This window comes from Rhagoletis zephyria, unplaced genomic scaffold (genome assembly GCF_001687245.7).
Source record: "Rhagoletis zephyria isolate East Lansing unplaced genomic scaffold, Rhagoletis_zephyria_1.1 Rzeph_scaffold_00072, whole genome shotgun sequence".
In the NCBI taxonomy this organism is placed as follows: domain Eukaryota; kingdom Metazoa; phylum Arthropoda; class Insecta; order Diptera; family Tephritidae; genus Rhagoletis; species Rhagoletis zephyria.
The window spans coordinates 588,079-605,466 of NW_016157156.1; the positions used below are offsets into that span (position 1 = coordinate 588,079).

The window sequence follows — 17,388 nt, forward strand, 5'->3', positions numbered from 1 at the left end:
TATGAAATTTGAAGACATCCTAGACACTGGACTGTATGGTTGAATAAAGGCTGGTTTTCACAATGTAATATTTTGACAACAAAATTTTTTGACTTATTTTGACACAACTTTCTTTTCTTTATCCCTACCTTTATCGATGATATTATGGGCCGAAAACTTACAAGTAGCCGCCTTAGCAGCGCATGTACACGCCTGAAGGCCTATTCTGATCTAAATCAAACCAAAGACCATTTTTTAGTCCCATTTGACAATGAAGGCCTATTCTGATCTAAATCAAACCATTTCACTCATTTGACCGCAAATGCCACTGAATTTGACTTAGTGAAAATAAGCGTTAAAATTAATAGAAAAAAATTACGAAGCTAAGTAAAGTGTTAATTTTTCGTAGTGCCTGCTCTAAATTCAATGTAAAATGTTTAAGATAATACATAATATGGTTTTTTTTATGTCTTCCTTTTGACCACTTTTCTCTAGAATTGTTTATTCTTCAAAATGAAAGCGAAACTTCTCCCGTACCTACAAGTAAATATATTAGCACGGTAAAGGAAAAAAACTAATAATGCATCTGATCAAAAGATGATTGTACCTAAAATCTAGTGACTGTACCTAATGTACCTTTAAGTCATCAAACGTCGGAAAAAGGTACAATTGTACCTACTTTTTCATCCCTGATTGGCACTATCTTGTATTCTACAATTTTTGCTCCTGAATTTACGATAAAGGAAAATCCACTATTTACACCTACGAACGCGGAATCAACCTTCTCCTGGCAATGGGTTCTGAAAAAGATGGTATTTTCAAATCCATAATAGATTTTATAATTTCGACGGGAAAATATAACCGAGTTTTTTTGTATGGCGAGTGATGCACCCTAATGTACATACATATGCATTTGCGTATTTTTAGGCACATGCGTTTACTTAAATTTTCTTTACTCCTCTTCTTATCTAACCTTAATACATATTTAATATTTTTCTTAACTGTGAGAACATCTCACTTTGAAAGCCTACAGCCAACAACGAAGAGGTTATCATAAAAAGTGTACTCCATGAAATCCTTACATAAATTGCACATTGTAAAATGACTATTAAAAAATTACAGTAAGTTACTTTCAAACTTAATTTCATTGTTCCGATAAATTCTTATTTCTCTTAGGTTTGGGCACTGGATTCCAATCGAGATTAGAAGTTGTTGGCGATTGCTCTCTGTAGTCGTATTGCACCTCCTTCTTTACGGTACATTTCTTAAATATTTCATTATTGTTGAGTTTTTGTGGATCTTGTTCACTATCTTGACCACCATTCACATTTTCACTACCATCTTCAGCTGCGCCTGATGCCGACGCCGCCGCCGAAGTTGTGGGTGTATCCTCTTCTTGTCTACTCTCAGTCGTGGTAGCATTGCCGTTGAGTTTCGTCCTGCTTTGGACAATCGTTGCCTGCTTTTCAATCGTTGACTGACCACTAAATTTCCGTTTCGGCAAGGGCGTTCCGTTAGCGCTATTTGCATCAGTGGAGTGCATTTCGATCGTTGACTGTCCACTAAGTCTTCGTTGTGGCAAGGGTGTTCCGTTAGCGCTACCCGCGCCAGTGTTCGGACTAGTACCATCGTTTGGTATATCTTTGTGCGCAGAGGCATGCAACAAGCGTTGACTTCTATTGATGGACTCGATGATGTCCTTGACGGACTTGCGCTTTTCGGGCGGCACATTCTTTTCGAGAGGTGCCAGCGATGATTGCTTCCATTCCAGGTATGAAGAGGATGGTTTCGGCCGATACAATGACTCTAAGGCTTCCTCTCGCAGCTCTGTGGGTGATTGAGTACGATGCGCTGGTGTTGTGGTAGCGCTGGCAACTTTGTTGTCACTTGAAATGTGACTCGTCGCCTCATCTTTCTCAAGCAGATCTTCATGTGACTCTGTGATGGTCAACGAGAGTGAGGAAGTGATAGGTACTGCTACGTTTGATAATACCTGGCTATTATTTATTTGTTGTACTCTCGTCGACTCACTCTCTGTTTCCGTTGTTTTCACCACAGCTCCTTCTCTCTGTTTTACAATTGTGCTGTGACGCACGGGCGGTACCGGGCTCGTTGGCGGTTGTCTAATTTCTTTAACCACTATTTCTTTATGTTCGTCTGTTCTTGTGGATGCGATTCCCCTGGATGGTTTGTGAAACTCAGCTACATGTGGTTTGGCAGACACTGCGGGTTTCGTTGTAGTCGTTGGCGATTTTATAGCCTTTGGCGTTGTGACATCTTCTGTGATCCTTAAATCCTCTGTTTCGGGGAATTTCAAGGTTTCGGTATTTTGTAATGTTATCTTCGTCTTTTTTGTGGAGTCTCGGCGTTCTGCGGGTGGTGTGGTGAGTGTGAATGAAGTTTTCGTTGTAATCGGTTGCTGTTGTGTGGGTGAACGCGTTTGACTGCCGCGGAAACTTGACATCTGACTGGGTTCGACACGATCGGCGGCAACGGCGGCGGCTGCGGCACTTTGGTTTCCCATATGCACGTGTATGCATTCCAAGTGGCCAACTTCGGGTGTATTGTTACTGTTAAGTGGAGCTGAGATTTTCATTTCAGAGTTGTCCGTTTCCGAAAGCTCCTCCTTTTCTGGTGGCGCACTGTTGTCTGATTTCTGTTTCGTTTCTATGACACTGACGTCTTTTGTTTCTTCTGCCTTTAGGCTTGGACTCTGTGGCGTACTGTTGTGAACCGACCTAATGTCCCCATTTTGTGACGTAGACGTCGTGCTGGTAGAAACAACTTCCTGTGCCGCCTGCTTGTCTCTAGAAGGGGGTGATATAGGTTCGTCATCATTTGTTGTTTTTACAAAATCTTCAATAGCTGCCGTTAGATTTGCAATGTCCATGCATTCTTCGATCCGCAGTTCCGGAAGTGGTTGTGGATGCAATGATCCATTAAGACTAGAATCTGGTGAAGGTGCCGCTTTGTGTACCTGTTGGAAAAATAGAGATGTAAATAATGAACGTATTAAATTGAAAAATATTAGTTTTTTAAGGTGTTAGCAAGAATAAATAAAACTACAGAAACAAAGGACTAAACAGCACCCATATTGACTGCGGATGCCTCGTCAAGACGAGATACCTAACTTTTCGGGAATGAACTCTTTGCCTATTTTAGAATCAATGCGACAAAGAGCCTAATGAATACACGCCATGTTGAGTGGGCGGGTGCTTGGGTCTCGAGGACTTACTCAAAAATCTATTATAGTGTTAAACGAGTAACGCCGACTTTTTTCATCTGTGGTCGAATAGATCATCAATTAACAGTGTGGGAGATTTGCTTACCAAATTCCAAAGAACGATCACCATGTGCTGTAGGCAAGTTTTTCCAAAACCACCTGGGTCTGCTCTAGATGTGCAGTTAAACGTTTTAGGTTCAAATGAAATGGTGTTGATATGATGTTTGTGTGGATTGAGGTGGAAATCGATGTAGCCAGAGATCAAGGCGTTAGTGTTTTTTCAATGTCACAATGTCATAGGATAGTACGCTACGCCACAATTGCCTTTGCTGAAGAGCTTACACATTGTTGAATATTTTCTGATGACTCAAACAAAAGCAAAGTGAGGATCTGTAGTCTGTATAGAAGGCTACGGAAATTCCGAACCGAAATGTTTGCAATCCTCAAGGCCATTAATTCCATCGTGGAAAATAGGTGGAGATGTAGGAGTTTACGTATCTGTAATTTACAGCAAAGCTTCAATTCAGGCATTTGCCAGACTTCTAACCACTTCCATACTAGTTCGACAATGGAAGTCTCGAACTATTTAATTTTGCGCCAGGTTACTCGGAAGCACCCGCTAATGACACATCTAAGCGTTTCCTAGAGAAGGCTCAGACTAGGTATTACTTGGTCTGCAACAAGTCATAGCACTTTCACGTTCGACCTTTGAAGAAATCATCAAAAATTAGGTGAATGTTACACTTATAAATGACTGGGCGGCTTCCCAACCTTGCTCCCAGTCTTAGAAAATCTAGCTAGGTATTTGCTTTTATTGAGCAAACGGGACTGCAGGCAAACTCGTGGAATTACTGACTGGCCACTTCTTGTAGGCCAAACACCTGAAGGAACGAACGGTGATATAACCTTCCACTTGCGCTTAAATTTAATTTACCTTTCCTTCCTTTGCTATAGCTTCTCAAATATTGCAAAAACGCGATTTTTTGACATTTTGACCTCTTTTTTCTCAAAATCTGGAGCCGATGGAAATTTTATACTTACGGATTCGTAATCAGCACAAAAAAAGTCTATCAAAGACAGCTTTAACATCTTTTCTTTTTCTACTTCCGGGTATTAGCTAAGGATTTTTTTAGAAATATTTTAATTATGGAATAGGTCACCGATACTAAAAGCAATTTTTCTCGCAAGGGGCCCGTTCGCCGATTTTGGTTTTGATGGGAAAATATTCCTAGAGAAAGAGGCCTAATACTGCCTAAGCTCAGAAAGTGGGGACTTAAGGGGTCATTTGGGTGTTTGAAGACGATTTATAAATGATCAAGCAGTAAAATTCACAGACTCAATGCAACCGAAGCTGACCTTTATAAACAAGGTAATAATACCTGAAAGGGATATTTTAAAACATTAATCGCCATGTTCGGTGACGGAACTCAAGTTTGGTACACTGACGGTTCTAATTTGAGGATGGGAACACTGGGACCGGCGTGCATGGACCTAGATTTCAAAACAGCGTCTCGACGGGCATATACCCAACCCTATTCTTGGCGGAAACTATCGCAATTGAAGTTTATACCCACGAAAGTCTTCGCAAAATCTCTATTAGGGCAATAATAAACATCATGTCGGAGAAAACCATGTCAAAGGTAGTAGACAGTTGCAAAAAAGCTCTGGTACCACTAGGAATCAACAACCAGGCGATGAGGGCTTCGATTGCAACGAAATAACTGACACGCCACCGACATGCGGTGCTCGGCAGTCTGATCGGTCCTCAGCCTTTCTTTGATCCATCTGGAGGATATACAGGAGAGCTCCTAAGGGGATGGGAGGACTTGCAAGTTGCGATGCCGTACGACAAATGGCAAAAGGCAGTCCAAGAGTTTCATAACTGTCTCTCGTGCAATCTCTGAGCGGTTGGTAAATCTTAGTAGAACCAGTTTAAGAACTCGCCTCGCCTGGTACCTGACAGGGCACTGCAGACTGAGGTACCATCTAAACAATATGTAACTCTCTGAGGAGACGAACTGCAGGTTTTTTGGCTTGAGGAGGAAACCTCGGAGCATATACTATGCAATTGTTCGCTTATAGCTCACTTAGACTTAAAAACATTGGATAATATTATCATCTCCATCCATAATCTGAAACAAGGCAACCTCTAAAAAGCTTAATTTCATTAATAGCCTAAGGTTGGTGACTAGATAAGGCTTAGCACAATAGATCTAGCTAGGTCGCAAAGCTATATGCGATAATAATAATAATAATAATACACTAAAACTTGATGAAGAATAGCATATATATGGACGCGTTGTGAAACCACGCGGATCGTAAGAGCCCTCTTACTCAAACCAAAGTGTGGAGTAAGCGAAACTTGATAGTTACCGTACTCTTACATTAGCTGTGCCGGTTAAACACTTCTTTACTCCATGAAATTTCTTCTTTTTCTACAGAGTGCGGAGTATTCCCATAAAGGTACCCCAAGCTTTTTGGTTATTCTTCATTTCCATGGCTTTTGCAGAGGTATTTATGGGGCACCCGCAACCTCTCCTTGGGATGCATGAGGAAATAATCTTCAACCGCATGCAACAAGCCTTGCGCATTACACAAAGATGGTTTGATCCCAAAGCATTGTGCATTAATTCCAAAAAAAACTATTCTGGTTCCGTTTTGCCGGAGCAGAAAGTTATCCATGATTGAACCTTCTCTGTAAGGTATTAGAATATTTTTTTTTTTCAAATTAAGCAAAATACCTGGGGTGATTCTGGATAAGACACTCATCTGGAACGCATATTTGGATGCAGCGAATTTTTGGAAATAAAACAAAAAGCGAAGAACAAAGTAGCGGTACTGCTGAATACGCCACCTCTGTCTCTCTACATCATAACCATTTTCGAAGCAGAGATTCATGCAATAGAGATCTGTGACAGAGAATGCCTCAGAAGAGGCACAGCTTCTAAGATCATCTGCATTATATCGAACAGTCAGGCTGCCATTGTTAACGCAAAAATCGCGGACCAACGGAGCCACCACAGTATTCCATGGCCCTAAACTTACAAGGGAGGCCATAAAAAAGTGGGTGCACAAATAATTCCACAGGAAAATGAGTCAGTGTACAGGGCAAGTACAAGCTAAGCAGTTTATTTGTCCATCAAAAGAAGCTTCAAAAAAGCTCATTAATTTAGGCAAGAAGAACCTTTAAACTGCTATTGGGTACTTCAGCGGGCATTGCTTCCTGCATTACGAGTATCACCTTACTATATATAATGAGCAGGGAACGGACTTTTAGGACCTAAAAACCTATAAAAAAGGCAAAATAAAATAACGAAATAGGCTGGAAAAGGCAAAATAAAATAGTGAAAAAGGCAGGAAAAGGCACTAGGTGTTGCAAAAAGGCAAAAAAGGCAAAACAAAATAGCGAAAAAGGCAGGAAAAGGCACTAAAAAAAGACAGAAAATACGAAGAACAATCAAAAAATACATTTATATTAGAAATGTGTATATTACAAGTAAAAAGAGAAAAACTATGAACTAATTTCATTATATGAAAAATTTGTACTTTGAATCTTTGACTATTTTATCCTTTCGAGTTTCTAACTCATAAAACTTTAATCTGTATAGTTCTAGTAACATTGAACCACAAGATGCATTTTGAAGTTTTCTGGCAGCATTTTCATTCGATTTTCGCGAAGAAAAGCCTTGAATGTACTAAATGTGTGCTCGACTTAAGTTGATACAAGCGGCGCCCAATTTAAACATGGAACGTTTGAAACGTCCATATTATCAGGAATAAGGGCGTTTTCCTCGCCCTTTACAATTTTATCCACACCCCTTATTGTCTCCAAGCCTTCGTTAGCTGAGAAAACGGCTTTGAATTTTTCCAACACCAATTTGGCAAGAGGTCTCTGCGCTTCTATAAGCCGCATGGGCAATGTGTATATTTTTTAATCTTAAAAAAAAATTGTAAATGCTATAATCACTTTTTTAAAGGTAGAAAAGGCAAAAAAAGGCAAATATCTTAAAAAAGGCAAAAAAAGGCAACATCAAATGTGTATATATGGAATCAGGGAAAGCTAAATCGTGGACATTCTTAATCGAATATACTCTATTTCTTTCACACACGAGCGTCTGCCGCTTCTGTGAGCAGGACGAAGAAACGCCAGAACACATTCTTGGTGAACGTTTTGCTTTCAATAGACCTAGACTCGCTCACCTGGGTGATATAACACTTAATCCGTTCGAAATATGGGACAAAAAGCCCAGGGAAGTGCTAGCCTACATTTAAAGCCTTCACTTATGGGATAAAAGGCCACTCACAATGGATCACCTTAGAAGTTGAGGCGCTTATGGCCCACTGATGCCAGACATTCTCCGTTAAAAATCCCTCGAAAATCGGGGAAAAGCCTCTCAATTACCCGCATCTTAAAAATTTATCCCACAAAATTCCCAATGAATTCAAAACATATAAATATTTCAGTGGTAAAGAAGTAACATTCATTTAAAATAATAATAGTAGATTGGCGTTTACACATATATTAGTGTTTGGCCGACTTCTTCTCCGATTTGGCCCTCGGAGGTTTTCCATTGCCAGCCGAGGGGCGAGCGCTGTTAAGAAAAAACCTTTTTTCAAAATTTTTTCGATGTTGCTTTGACCAGGGCTTGAACCCAGGCCCTGCGGAGTGGAATCGCGCACTGCTTACCACTACACCACGATTAATTACGCAAGAGTGTCGAATTACGTAATACGATGCTTCCACGATTCGTAATTCGCTCTCTAAGTAATTAGTTAGGTAATACGTGAATTACCCTGTTTCCGCGACACACATTAGTAATTCGTTTGGCAGCTCTAGTTCTTGTTCTTCGCTATTTATTATTATTTTTGTGTACTGCAAATATCGAAGGAGGTGCTAAAATTTAAGTTGTCATCAACAATTTTAATTTATATAGAGAATATTTTATTACTATTATTCTATAACTAGAAAAAGTGCCAGCAAATGGGTCCAGGTCGGTGAAAACTTCGATATATTTCCGATAAATATTAGAGAACGCACCGATTCTTTCGACATTCGCATGGTAATTCGTTCTGAGTTACCTACAAATGAGGTAATTTGCTCGCAAAATTTTGTATGGCGAATTACGTAATTCGGAAGGTAATTGGCAAGGTGAATGACGAATGGTAGAGCGAATTACGAAGTAGAGAGCGAATTAGGAATCGTAGAAATGTCGTATAAGAGTGTCGAATATTCTTGAATTTTGATCATTTATGCATCGATAACTGTGTCAATAGAAAATCCTTTTTTTATTTAAAATATCCCTTTTTTCCCCTTTTAATAATTTTTGGCATCACTGTTATGGCCCATAATAATATGTAACGCCCAAGACTGGGTTCCTGAAGACATAGTAGCGTTGGAAAATACATAACGAAACAGCTAAAAGACTTTTCTAATGATAAAATAGGCCATATAACTAATACATACAAACAATTGTAAGTGAGCCAAAAAAGGTTAAACTAAATTGCATGGAAAGTGACTTTCCTACCCTCCCCAGTTTCTCAAAAAAAAAAAAAAAAAAAAAAAAAAAAAAAAAAAAAAAAAAAAAAAAAAAAAAAAAAAACATAAAAATAAAAATACAGTATGGCAGTTGTAACTCCTGGCACACCTTTAACATAACTCATTTGTAAAAATTACCCGTTTATTTTTTGTGATATTATGGAGCGCTATGTAAGCTTTTACTTACCCCCACAGCTGGCGGTGCTGGTGCACGACGTTTTTTGCGGTGCATTCGTTGTTGCTTTATGGGTGTCGAAGTTATCATCTGTCTATCACCAGCCAGCGAAACATCTTCATTATTTTCTTCCTCATCATCGTCGGTATCAAATGGATTTGTGCTTGCCATACTAATTTGCGATGATCTAATTGAGTGTTTGTAAAAAAAAATAATAGAAAAAAAGGTACGAATGTAGATACCAAAATTGAGAGAAAAAAGGAAAAAATAAGTTACAATTAACACTTTCACACAAATGCAACATTTGTAATATGGAAATGTGTATCTAAACTTAAGAAGATAAATATTGTAGTATTGAATTAGGTAAACCAGTTTAGATATATACATACATACATTTGTTGGTGGGGTGAGACACAAAATCGGTTGACTAATAACGCGTTACCCATGAGAATAAATGGAGACGTACATGTCAAGAAATAGTTTATTACATATACATATATACTCATTAGGGTGCAGCACCAAAAAGATATTAAGGTTTAAGTGAGCTAGACGGGTTCGAAAACACCTCCAAAAATATTATTATTTTGATTTCGTTGATAAAATCTTTAATTTCAAATTTTATGCGCCCCCTAAACTCTTTTATCATCTGAGGTGATTTTTCATAAAAAAATATTTTTAAAAATATATTGTATATAAAAGACAGAATTTCTGGAGGTATTTGCAAATAAGTCCAGCCCACGTAAGTCTTAACATTTTCCGAAATACTTTGGCGGAACTCTTAAAATACAATAAATTTTATATTTCTTATGGAAAAACAGTACCGTTTTTTTGTATGGACTGTGATGCACCCTAATGTACATACATAAGTATCTATACAAATCTGTGTACATTTGCACATAGTGCAAATCGGATTGAAACGTAGCTAAATATGTGCGTATGTGCATTAAAAACTTAATATATTTACACATGGTCATAGGTGAATAAAGTACACAATAGGTACAAGCAAATATAAATAACCGTAAACCGCTCTTAGACATTTAAAACACATTTATTTTATTACTTTTGATTGAAATTAAAGTTTAAACCATTACCATTGGAATAACCAAAACAAAATAATTCGCACCAAAACGCAACGCAACGCAACGAAATATAAGGTGAACTCACCCATTTGATAGACTAACAACGCCTGACCCGATATTAGAATTACGCAGTGGCTGTGGCGTCACAGATCCACCGTACACATACCTTCTTGGTTGTGGCACCGGTGTTGTGCGTAAACTCGTATTGTTATTGTTGTAGTTGGTTTTGGATTTTGTGCCCATCACCTGTATGGTACTTCGATACTGATTATTCCGATTGAAATCCAATTGTGAGCCGGTATTATTCTGGAAAAGAAATGGATTGATTTCTAAGCGATGTATGTCAAACCGATTAGACATTAAAAATATCTTAAACGAAATCTGATTTTTAGTACAAAACTATTTTTAATCTTAGTCTTAGTCCTAGTCCTAACCTTAATCTCAATTTTAATCTTAATCTTAATCTTAGTCCTAGTCCTAACCTCAATCTCAATCTTGATCTTTATCTTAATATAAATTTTAGTTTTAATCTTAATCTTTAATTCAATCCTGATCTTATTCTTAAAATTAATCTCAATCTTAATATTAATCTTAATCTTTCACTGTATCTTAATAATCTTAATCTTCATCTTAAACATAAACTTAATCTTAATTTTAATCTTGATCTTAATCTTAGTCTTTACCTTAATCACAATCTTAATCTTAAGCTTAATCTTAATTTTAGTCTAAATCTTAATTTAAATTTTTCATCTTCTCTAATTCTGTGGTTTTTCGTTTCATCGAAGTTCGGGTTTATAGCCAACCGAGTGGAAAGAAGTTTTACTTAAAATTTTTTTTTATGTGTTTATAAGCGCGGCTACATATAATTTCCATTTCTTTCATAAATTTTTCGTAATATAAATTTGTCCACGCCCCTCGGTAAGACGAGGTGAGTACAGCAATAATAAAACTTAAGAGCAATAAAGCCCCGCCGACTGGCTAAGGCGGAGTCGTTCAAAGCCGGCAGCGGAGAGTTAGTAAGCCGCATGCAACGCTGTTAAGCAGAAATGGGTCTGATGAATCCATGCCCGAAGATCGGAAGCTCCTGTGCCCTTTTTCCAATCCCCAAGAAAAAAGATCCTGCTGCTTTCCCCAATTACTGCCAGAATAAACATTCTTAACGTCGTTTATAAGATTCTATCGACGAAACTCTGAAACTCTTCATAAACCAATGTGGATTCAGACCAGGTAAATCCGCTATTGACCAGATTTTTACAGTGCGTCAAATCCTGGAAAGTACTCTTGATAATCAAATCGATGTTCAATACTTGTTCAACGATTTTAAAGTCGCTTTTGCTAGTTCGAAGAGAAGCTGCCTCTACGAAGACGTAGTACAGCTTTTAGTTCTGTTAATTTGGGAAGAACTCTCCAAACAAACTTTTTAGACAAGGTGACATTAACATCGTCGGTTTCACCTCCAAGGCCGTGGGAAATGGATTATTTCGAGCAAAGCGGAGAAGGTTAGTGAAGTTTCGAAAGAACAATATTGTACAAGATCTATAGCCCTTTTCGCGCAGGCGACGGATATCTAGGAAGCTAGTACGACCACGAAGTGACGAGGTTTTAATGAATACAGTTACACAAGCGAAGCAAAATACAACGAAGGGTATGTTGTACACAAGGCATTCGTTTGAAGTAGTTTAAGTAAGTAGTCTGTGGTCAGAACTGGGAACTTTTGTGACTATTTCTCTATTGTTAAAAAGGTATCCAAAGGGTATCCTAAGAGCAAAGAGACATTACCGCTCTCCAGTCGTTCCTACAACGATCGGGCTAGGATTGTCACTTCATCTCAAATTTCTAAAAAGCGGCTTGGAGAACGTTTCTTCCATTAAAACAACAAAAACCGCTCTCCAGTACCCAATGCGAGTTAACCAACTCTCAAATCAGAAGTTTGGTAGAGCGCGAGAGGAAATCGAATAGGTCAGAGGATGAAGACTGAGTTGTTTGCCGCTAAGTCCTTTAGTCTCTCCATGCAATTGTAAATCAATGCAGACTTGATTTTATAGTCAAAGAAGGGCCTTAAGTGCGATCTTAATCACTTAATATTCTGATCTTTTCGGTGCGATACTTTCGCTAAAGATTGATCTCTGCACATAGACTGATGGCATGAACATCCGCTTGAAATATATTTGAAGGTCTCTCCGTGGGAACTTCAAAGCCCTCGAGTGGTTGTTTTTTAGTTTTTGTACCAAATTAGAAGGAGTTTTTCTTGATATTTGCGTCGCTCCAGCTTGCCTTATTGCCTAGTTCTACTTGAAGTTCCTTTCGTAGCTAATAAATGTGCACATATATTTCCGTGGAAATTGGGTCAGGGATAGCTGAGTTCTTAAGGATTCCATATTTCGAGATGTAACCACTTTCTCTTTTCCACAACTCTCCCTGGTCAAGTTTATCAGATATCGTTTGGCTGCCTGCTCTATGCAATGACATGAGCTCGAGACTTACCTCCATTTGTGCCGTGGGCAAAGTCTACATTACGCAAGTAATACATAGACACGCAACATGTTACAGTTTTGCCAGTGAGCGCCTCAGATTCGCTAGGTTGACTTTCTTAGTATACATCCAACTGAGTATCGGAGGGCTGCAGCCATAAGATTTCATCCAGATAATAAACTTCATCAAACTATTAACAAAAGTTTCTCCAAAGACCAAACTAGCGATTGGTTTGTTCACATTGCAATATATATTTTCACTTTAACAGCCACTTAGCCGAAAAATGCCACCGATGTTTAAGAAGGAGAAGAGAGTGATCTCCTAATTTCAATGGCATTTTTTTAACAATTTGGAACGTATATTTGGGAAATATGAATGCAAGGTTTGATTGCTTGAAAGGAAACCCGTCATCGTCATCATTTATAAGAATTGAAGGACTGATCGGTCCACACATGGTTGCCGAATATTCGCAAAGAACGACCTTATTGTCCGGACTTGAAAATATGGCTCAGAGCAAACACGTTTTCTATTGGATATATCGTGGAAGAAATGGGTGATATATAAGTAGCACTTGTATTTCGTTATCAAATAGTCTGAGGCTATAATTCACATTATTAGCTTAAGTTTACCAAAATTTTGATTTTAAATTAATTTATCTTTTAATTAGAAAAGGTTCATATATCCTACCTTTGCATGAGCCACATTCTGTAGTGAACTTCTGTAGCCCGCATTTCGCTGGAAATTATCAATGCTACCTGCTGGTGTCGAATAACGAGTTTTGTAATCCGGCAGACTGAGATCATTTCCATTCTCCGAACTGTAGAGGTCACGTCGTAGTGCTGGTGGACTTTCAGATGTTTTGTTTATGCCCAGTGTGGAAGACTTCTTTTTGAGACGAAATGACTTAAAAGCCCTGAGAATTTATGTAGATAAAAAAGTATTGTAAATGTATTTAACGAATTTGCGAAGAATAGAAAAAAACTAAAAGGAACATGTACTCAGTTTAAGAAATTGAAAAAATAACGAAGAAAAGCTATCTAGAAGGTAGAATAACTAATTGGACATTCGTAGGAACATTGGTTTTTTTTGTTTATTTATGACAGGGCATTTTCTTATTCTAATTCGGATTTTTGCAGTGACCGAAAATAAAAATTATAATTTTTTTTTTTTTAATTTAGACTAAAAAACTTACACCGAAGAGAAATGCTGCGTCACAAGGAGTAAACCATGATATAAATATTTTTATCATGGAGTAAACCAACATAATTGTTATTAAAAAAATCAAGTTTAATAGTTGATTTCTTGAGTTGTACTTATTGCTTGAAAAATAATCGTTATTTTGTGCTCGGAAAATAAAACATAATTTTTCGTTTTTTAAGACATTTGACATAACTCTCCTGTCCTGAAAGTAGTCAAAACGGTTGAATATGAAGATGACGTGTTCGTTTTCGTATTCATGATCGCCTTCATGGCAATATTCGTATTCGTCTTCCTCTTCGCACTCGTCTTCGTGTTCATATTCGTTTTCTTTGTCGATTTTGTATTCGTCTTCGTCCTCGTCCTCGAACTCGTCTGCGTTTCCGCGTTCGTCTTTTTATCCGTTTTTATGTTCGTCTTCGTATTCATGATCGCATTCGTGGCTATATTCATATTCAGCTTCCTCTTCGTTTTCATATTATATTTCTTCGTCGTATCTTATTCGTCCTCACCTTCGTCTCCGTGTACATCTTCATGTTCGCTTTGGTGTTCGAATTTGAATTTATCTTCGTGGTTGTCTTCGCCTTTGGATTTGTCCTTAACATTAAGAATGCCGTATATTTACTTTTAATGATATTTAGTTGACGACTTTCAGCTCGCTACCCTCCTCAAGGAAAACACAAGAAGAAGCTACTTTTGCTTTTTGAGTCTTATTTTGTGAACAAAACATAAAACTCAAAAAATTACTTTTAATTTCTAAACAAAAAATAAAACTAAAAAAATATCGATTATTTTCCGAGAAAAAATAAAACTCAAAAATGACTATTATTGTTCAAACAAAAATTAAAAAAACTAAAAAATAACTAAGCACTAAATAAAATTCAGTAAATAATCATTAAAAAGTATAACGTTTTCAAGCAATAAATTTTTAAAATTCAAAACTCAAACTCACACACACATTTTCAACAATTTGAACAATTTCACTTTTTTATTCTCAATGTTATATGATTAAAAAAAAAAAAATCATGGCCGACGAATTGAGAGAATGATTTTACCTTGTAATTTTTGTATCATGGTTATAACTAGGGATGGCAAAATTAAATAAAATAATCGATTAATTAAGCATATGAATAATTACAAGCCAAAATAAATTAATTGCAATTATTCACCCTCATTGCGCGAGTCATGTCGAATGCAAGTCGTTTTTCGAGAGTCGAATCGTATCGAAAATTTCACGTCATTGCCTAAAATTTCCACTCGACTAGTGTATTAAAACGGAAAAACTTGGCAGCACTGTACAATTTTCGACAATTTTCGTCGTTTATTTATTTCAGCACGACAGTAGACAATGCCAATGTTGTCGAGTCGTACAATTTAGCCTAATTTGCGACTTACACAATGAGGCTGATTGAGAAATTATCGATTAATCGAATTTTTAAAGGCACTCTTTTACAGTGAGTATTCACCAAAACACTTTTCCATAAAAAATTTCGAATTCTCTTGTTAATTAACCCTCTAATAAAATAAAACCAGTATTTTGAGCAATTTTTTCGGCTGTTTGCAATTTTAGACAATTACAGAATTCATCTTTCTTGAAAATATTTTTACGATTATTTTACAATTAACCACAAAACTATTAACTATTAAACTGTAAATTGGACAAAAATAATTGCTGCCATCCCTAGTTATAACGTTACGGTACCTGGATTTTTGTTTTACACTATATCTACTCACCACACATCTTTGAGACCACTCAGTGAAAAACTATTTCGACGACTTCCGCTGCCATTCGATTTATTTATCTTCCAAAACCGCAAGCGCTTGTGTTGCTCATCCTCATAGAATGGATTTAGGTGTTCGGGATAGTTATAGATGGATACCTGACTTGTGGAGCGACCATTCCGCATTACAAAAACATCGCCGTTCAAGCTAGTCATATTCACGGCAATATGATGCCTGGTTTAATATCTGAAAAAAAAAGCATAAGCAAAAAAATTATGCAGTCGAATTTAATAGCTATGAATTGAAGGTTTGTCGATTTATGTGTTTTTGTTGGCGAACACTTTGTGGCAGCAATTGTATGTGTGCAGTTTTGCATGTAATAAAAACCGTTAAAACGAGTTTTGGGTATATATAAATTAGGACGGGTAAATTTAGTTTTTGCGACATACTTCCTAGCAGTTCCGGATTCTGCATATAATTCTCTGAAAAAAGTCCAGTAGAGCATTGCTCTAAAGTCAACTTCAAGTCTCCCAAATTTAAAAAATCCATCTTTAATTAAGGTCATAAGTTGGAGGAAGACGGAACACAAATGTTTACATTAGATTTTTCACACTGCCCTTTAGAATTTGTTGGAAAATTGTAGGTAGCCAGTGACAGAAATCTCTATCAGTCTTGCCTCTCAAATGATTTGTCAAATGATAGTCACTGCTCTTGCAGGGTTAGTTTCCATTACACAATTCTTGTATATATATGTAGATTAATATTTACTAAAGTGTTGTGAATGTTATTTTTCTAATACAAATTTGTACTTGGAGGTTGTTTGATAGGAAGAATATGCTTCTGATATCAATTTCGTCCTTCAATAACCTTCCTGAAATATTTTTTCGGCAGTAAAATTTTTAAGATGTATGTATATATGCCTTGTGACTATGCAATTTTTTTACATGTACAGTTTATTAAAACTAACTAAAACTGAAAAAAATGATTAAATTCTACAGTATGTATTTAAAAAATATAATTTATTTAATTATTCAACTTAAATATATTAAGCTTCAAATAGCTTACAACTATAAAAATAGTTCTATAATTTGGCGGACTCGAACACATAAAGCAATGAAACTTTAAAGCTATGCTCTAATGGACTTTTTTATTAGAACGATGCCGCAAAAGCTCCTTTCATACAAATTAATCCGCACTTATGTACACACTATATTCATACCCGAGCGCACATGTGCACAAGGGTATTATAATTTTGTTTACATAACGGTTGTTTGTAACATCCAAAACCAATCGATATAGACAAATGTATACATAGATGATCAGAATGAAAAGAGAACTCGATTAAACCATGTCTGTCTGTCCGCCCGTCCGTCCGTGTACACGAAAACTCAAGCAAAAATTGAGATATCTCAACGAAATTTGATATGTATGGTTGCTCTTTACCCGAGGTAGGTTGGTATAGAAAATGGCCAAATTCGGACTGTAATCCCGCCCACTTTCCATATAACGGTAATTTCGAAAAATGTAAAAACTACGATATTTCAGTAAATATTCAATCGAAATTGTTGAAAATTAGTATGTGAAGTGGAATTATGGTAAAAACTAAAATTAATATAAAATTTTTGGAAAATGGGCGTGACCTCGCCCACTTATGATAAAATGCTGTATCTCTGTAGCCGCTTCACCAATCTATACCAAACTCGGTTCGAGCGTTGCTTAGGGTCCAACTAAGAAATCTGTTGAAAATCTTTGAAATCGGACGATAACCACGCCCTCCTCCCAAATAACGGTAATTTACAGAAACACGAAAACTGCGATAAATCAGTAGTTATTGAACCTAATTCACTCAAAATCGACGGTTGCAATAATCACTTAGCACAAAATTTTATTATTATAAATTTTTGGACAATGGGCGTGACTCCGCCTACTTATGACCACAAATATGTACCACGGTGACCGATTCATCAAAATCAACTAAAATTGGTGCACCTTGTAATCTCGGTAC

The 17,388-nt window shown here is 37.0% G+C and overlaps 1 protein-coding gene across 2 annotated transcripts; it reads right to left on the reverse strand.

Annotated features, from left to right (window-relative positions):
- Positions 1–679: 679 nt before the first annotated feature.
- On the reverse strand, positions 680–15,659 carry LOC108372124 (general transcriptional corepressor trfA). 2 transcript variants are annotated; one of them, XM_017627784.1, is made up of 5 exons: positions 15,396–15,659; positions 13,152–13,377; positions 10,159–10,298; positions 8,926–9,100; positions 680–2,956 (listed from the first exon to the last, which is right to left on the reverse strand). In XM_017627784.1, the coding sequence occupies exons 1-5, from the start codon at positions 15,596–15,598 to the stop codon at positions 1,124–1,126; spliced, it is 2,577 nt and encodes an 858-aa protein (XP_017483273.1). In that variant the 5' UTR covers positions 15,599–15,659; the 3' UTR covers positions 680–1,123. The 2 variants fall into 2 exon arrangements, with proteins under 2 accessions (XP_017483273.1, XP_017483267.1); XM_017627778.1 differs by having other exon boundaries at positions 10,078–10,298.
- Between the last annotated feature and the right edge of the window lie 1,729 nt (positions 15,660–17,388).

What these genes read in the sequence shown, in the direction of transcription:
- LOC108372124 (XM_017627778.1), bottom strand. Translation starts at nt 15,598, where the DNA reads ATGACTAGCTTGAACGGCGATGTTTTTGTAATGCGGAATGGTCGCTCC. An exon ending in AGTGGTCTCAAAGATGTGTG is followed by an intron (nt 13,378 to 15,395) that starts GTGAGTAGATAT and finishes ATAAATTCTCAG; the next exon opens with GGCTTTTAAGTCATTTCGTC. An exon ending in GTTGTTAGTCTATCAAATGG is followed by an intron (nt 9,101 to 10,077) that starts GTGAGTTCACCT and finishes ACACTCAATTAG; the next exon opens with ATCATCGCAAATTAGTATGG.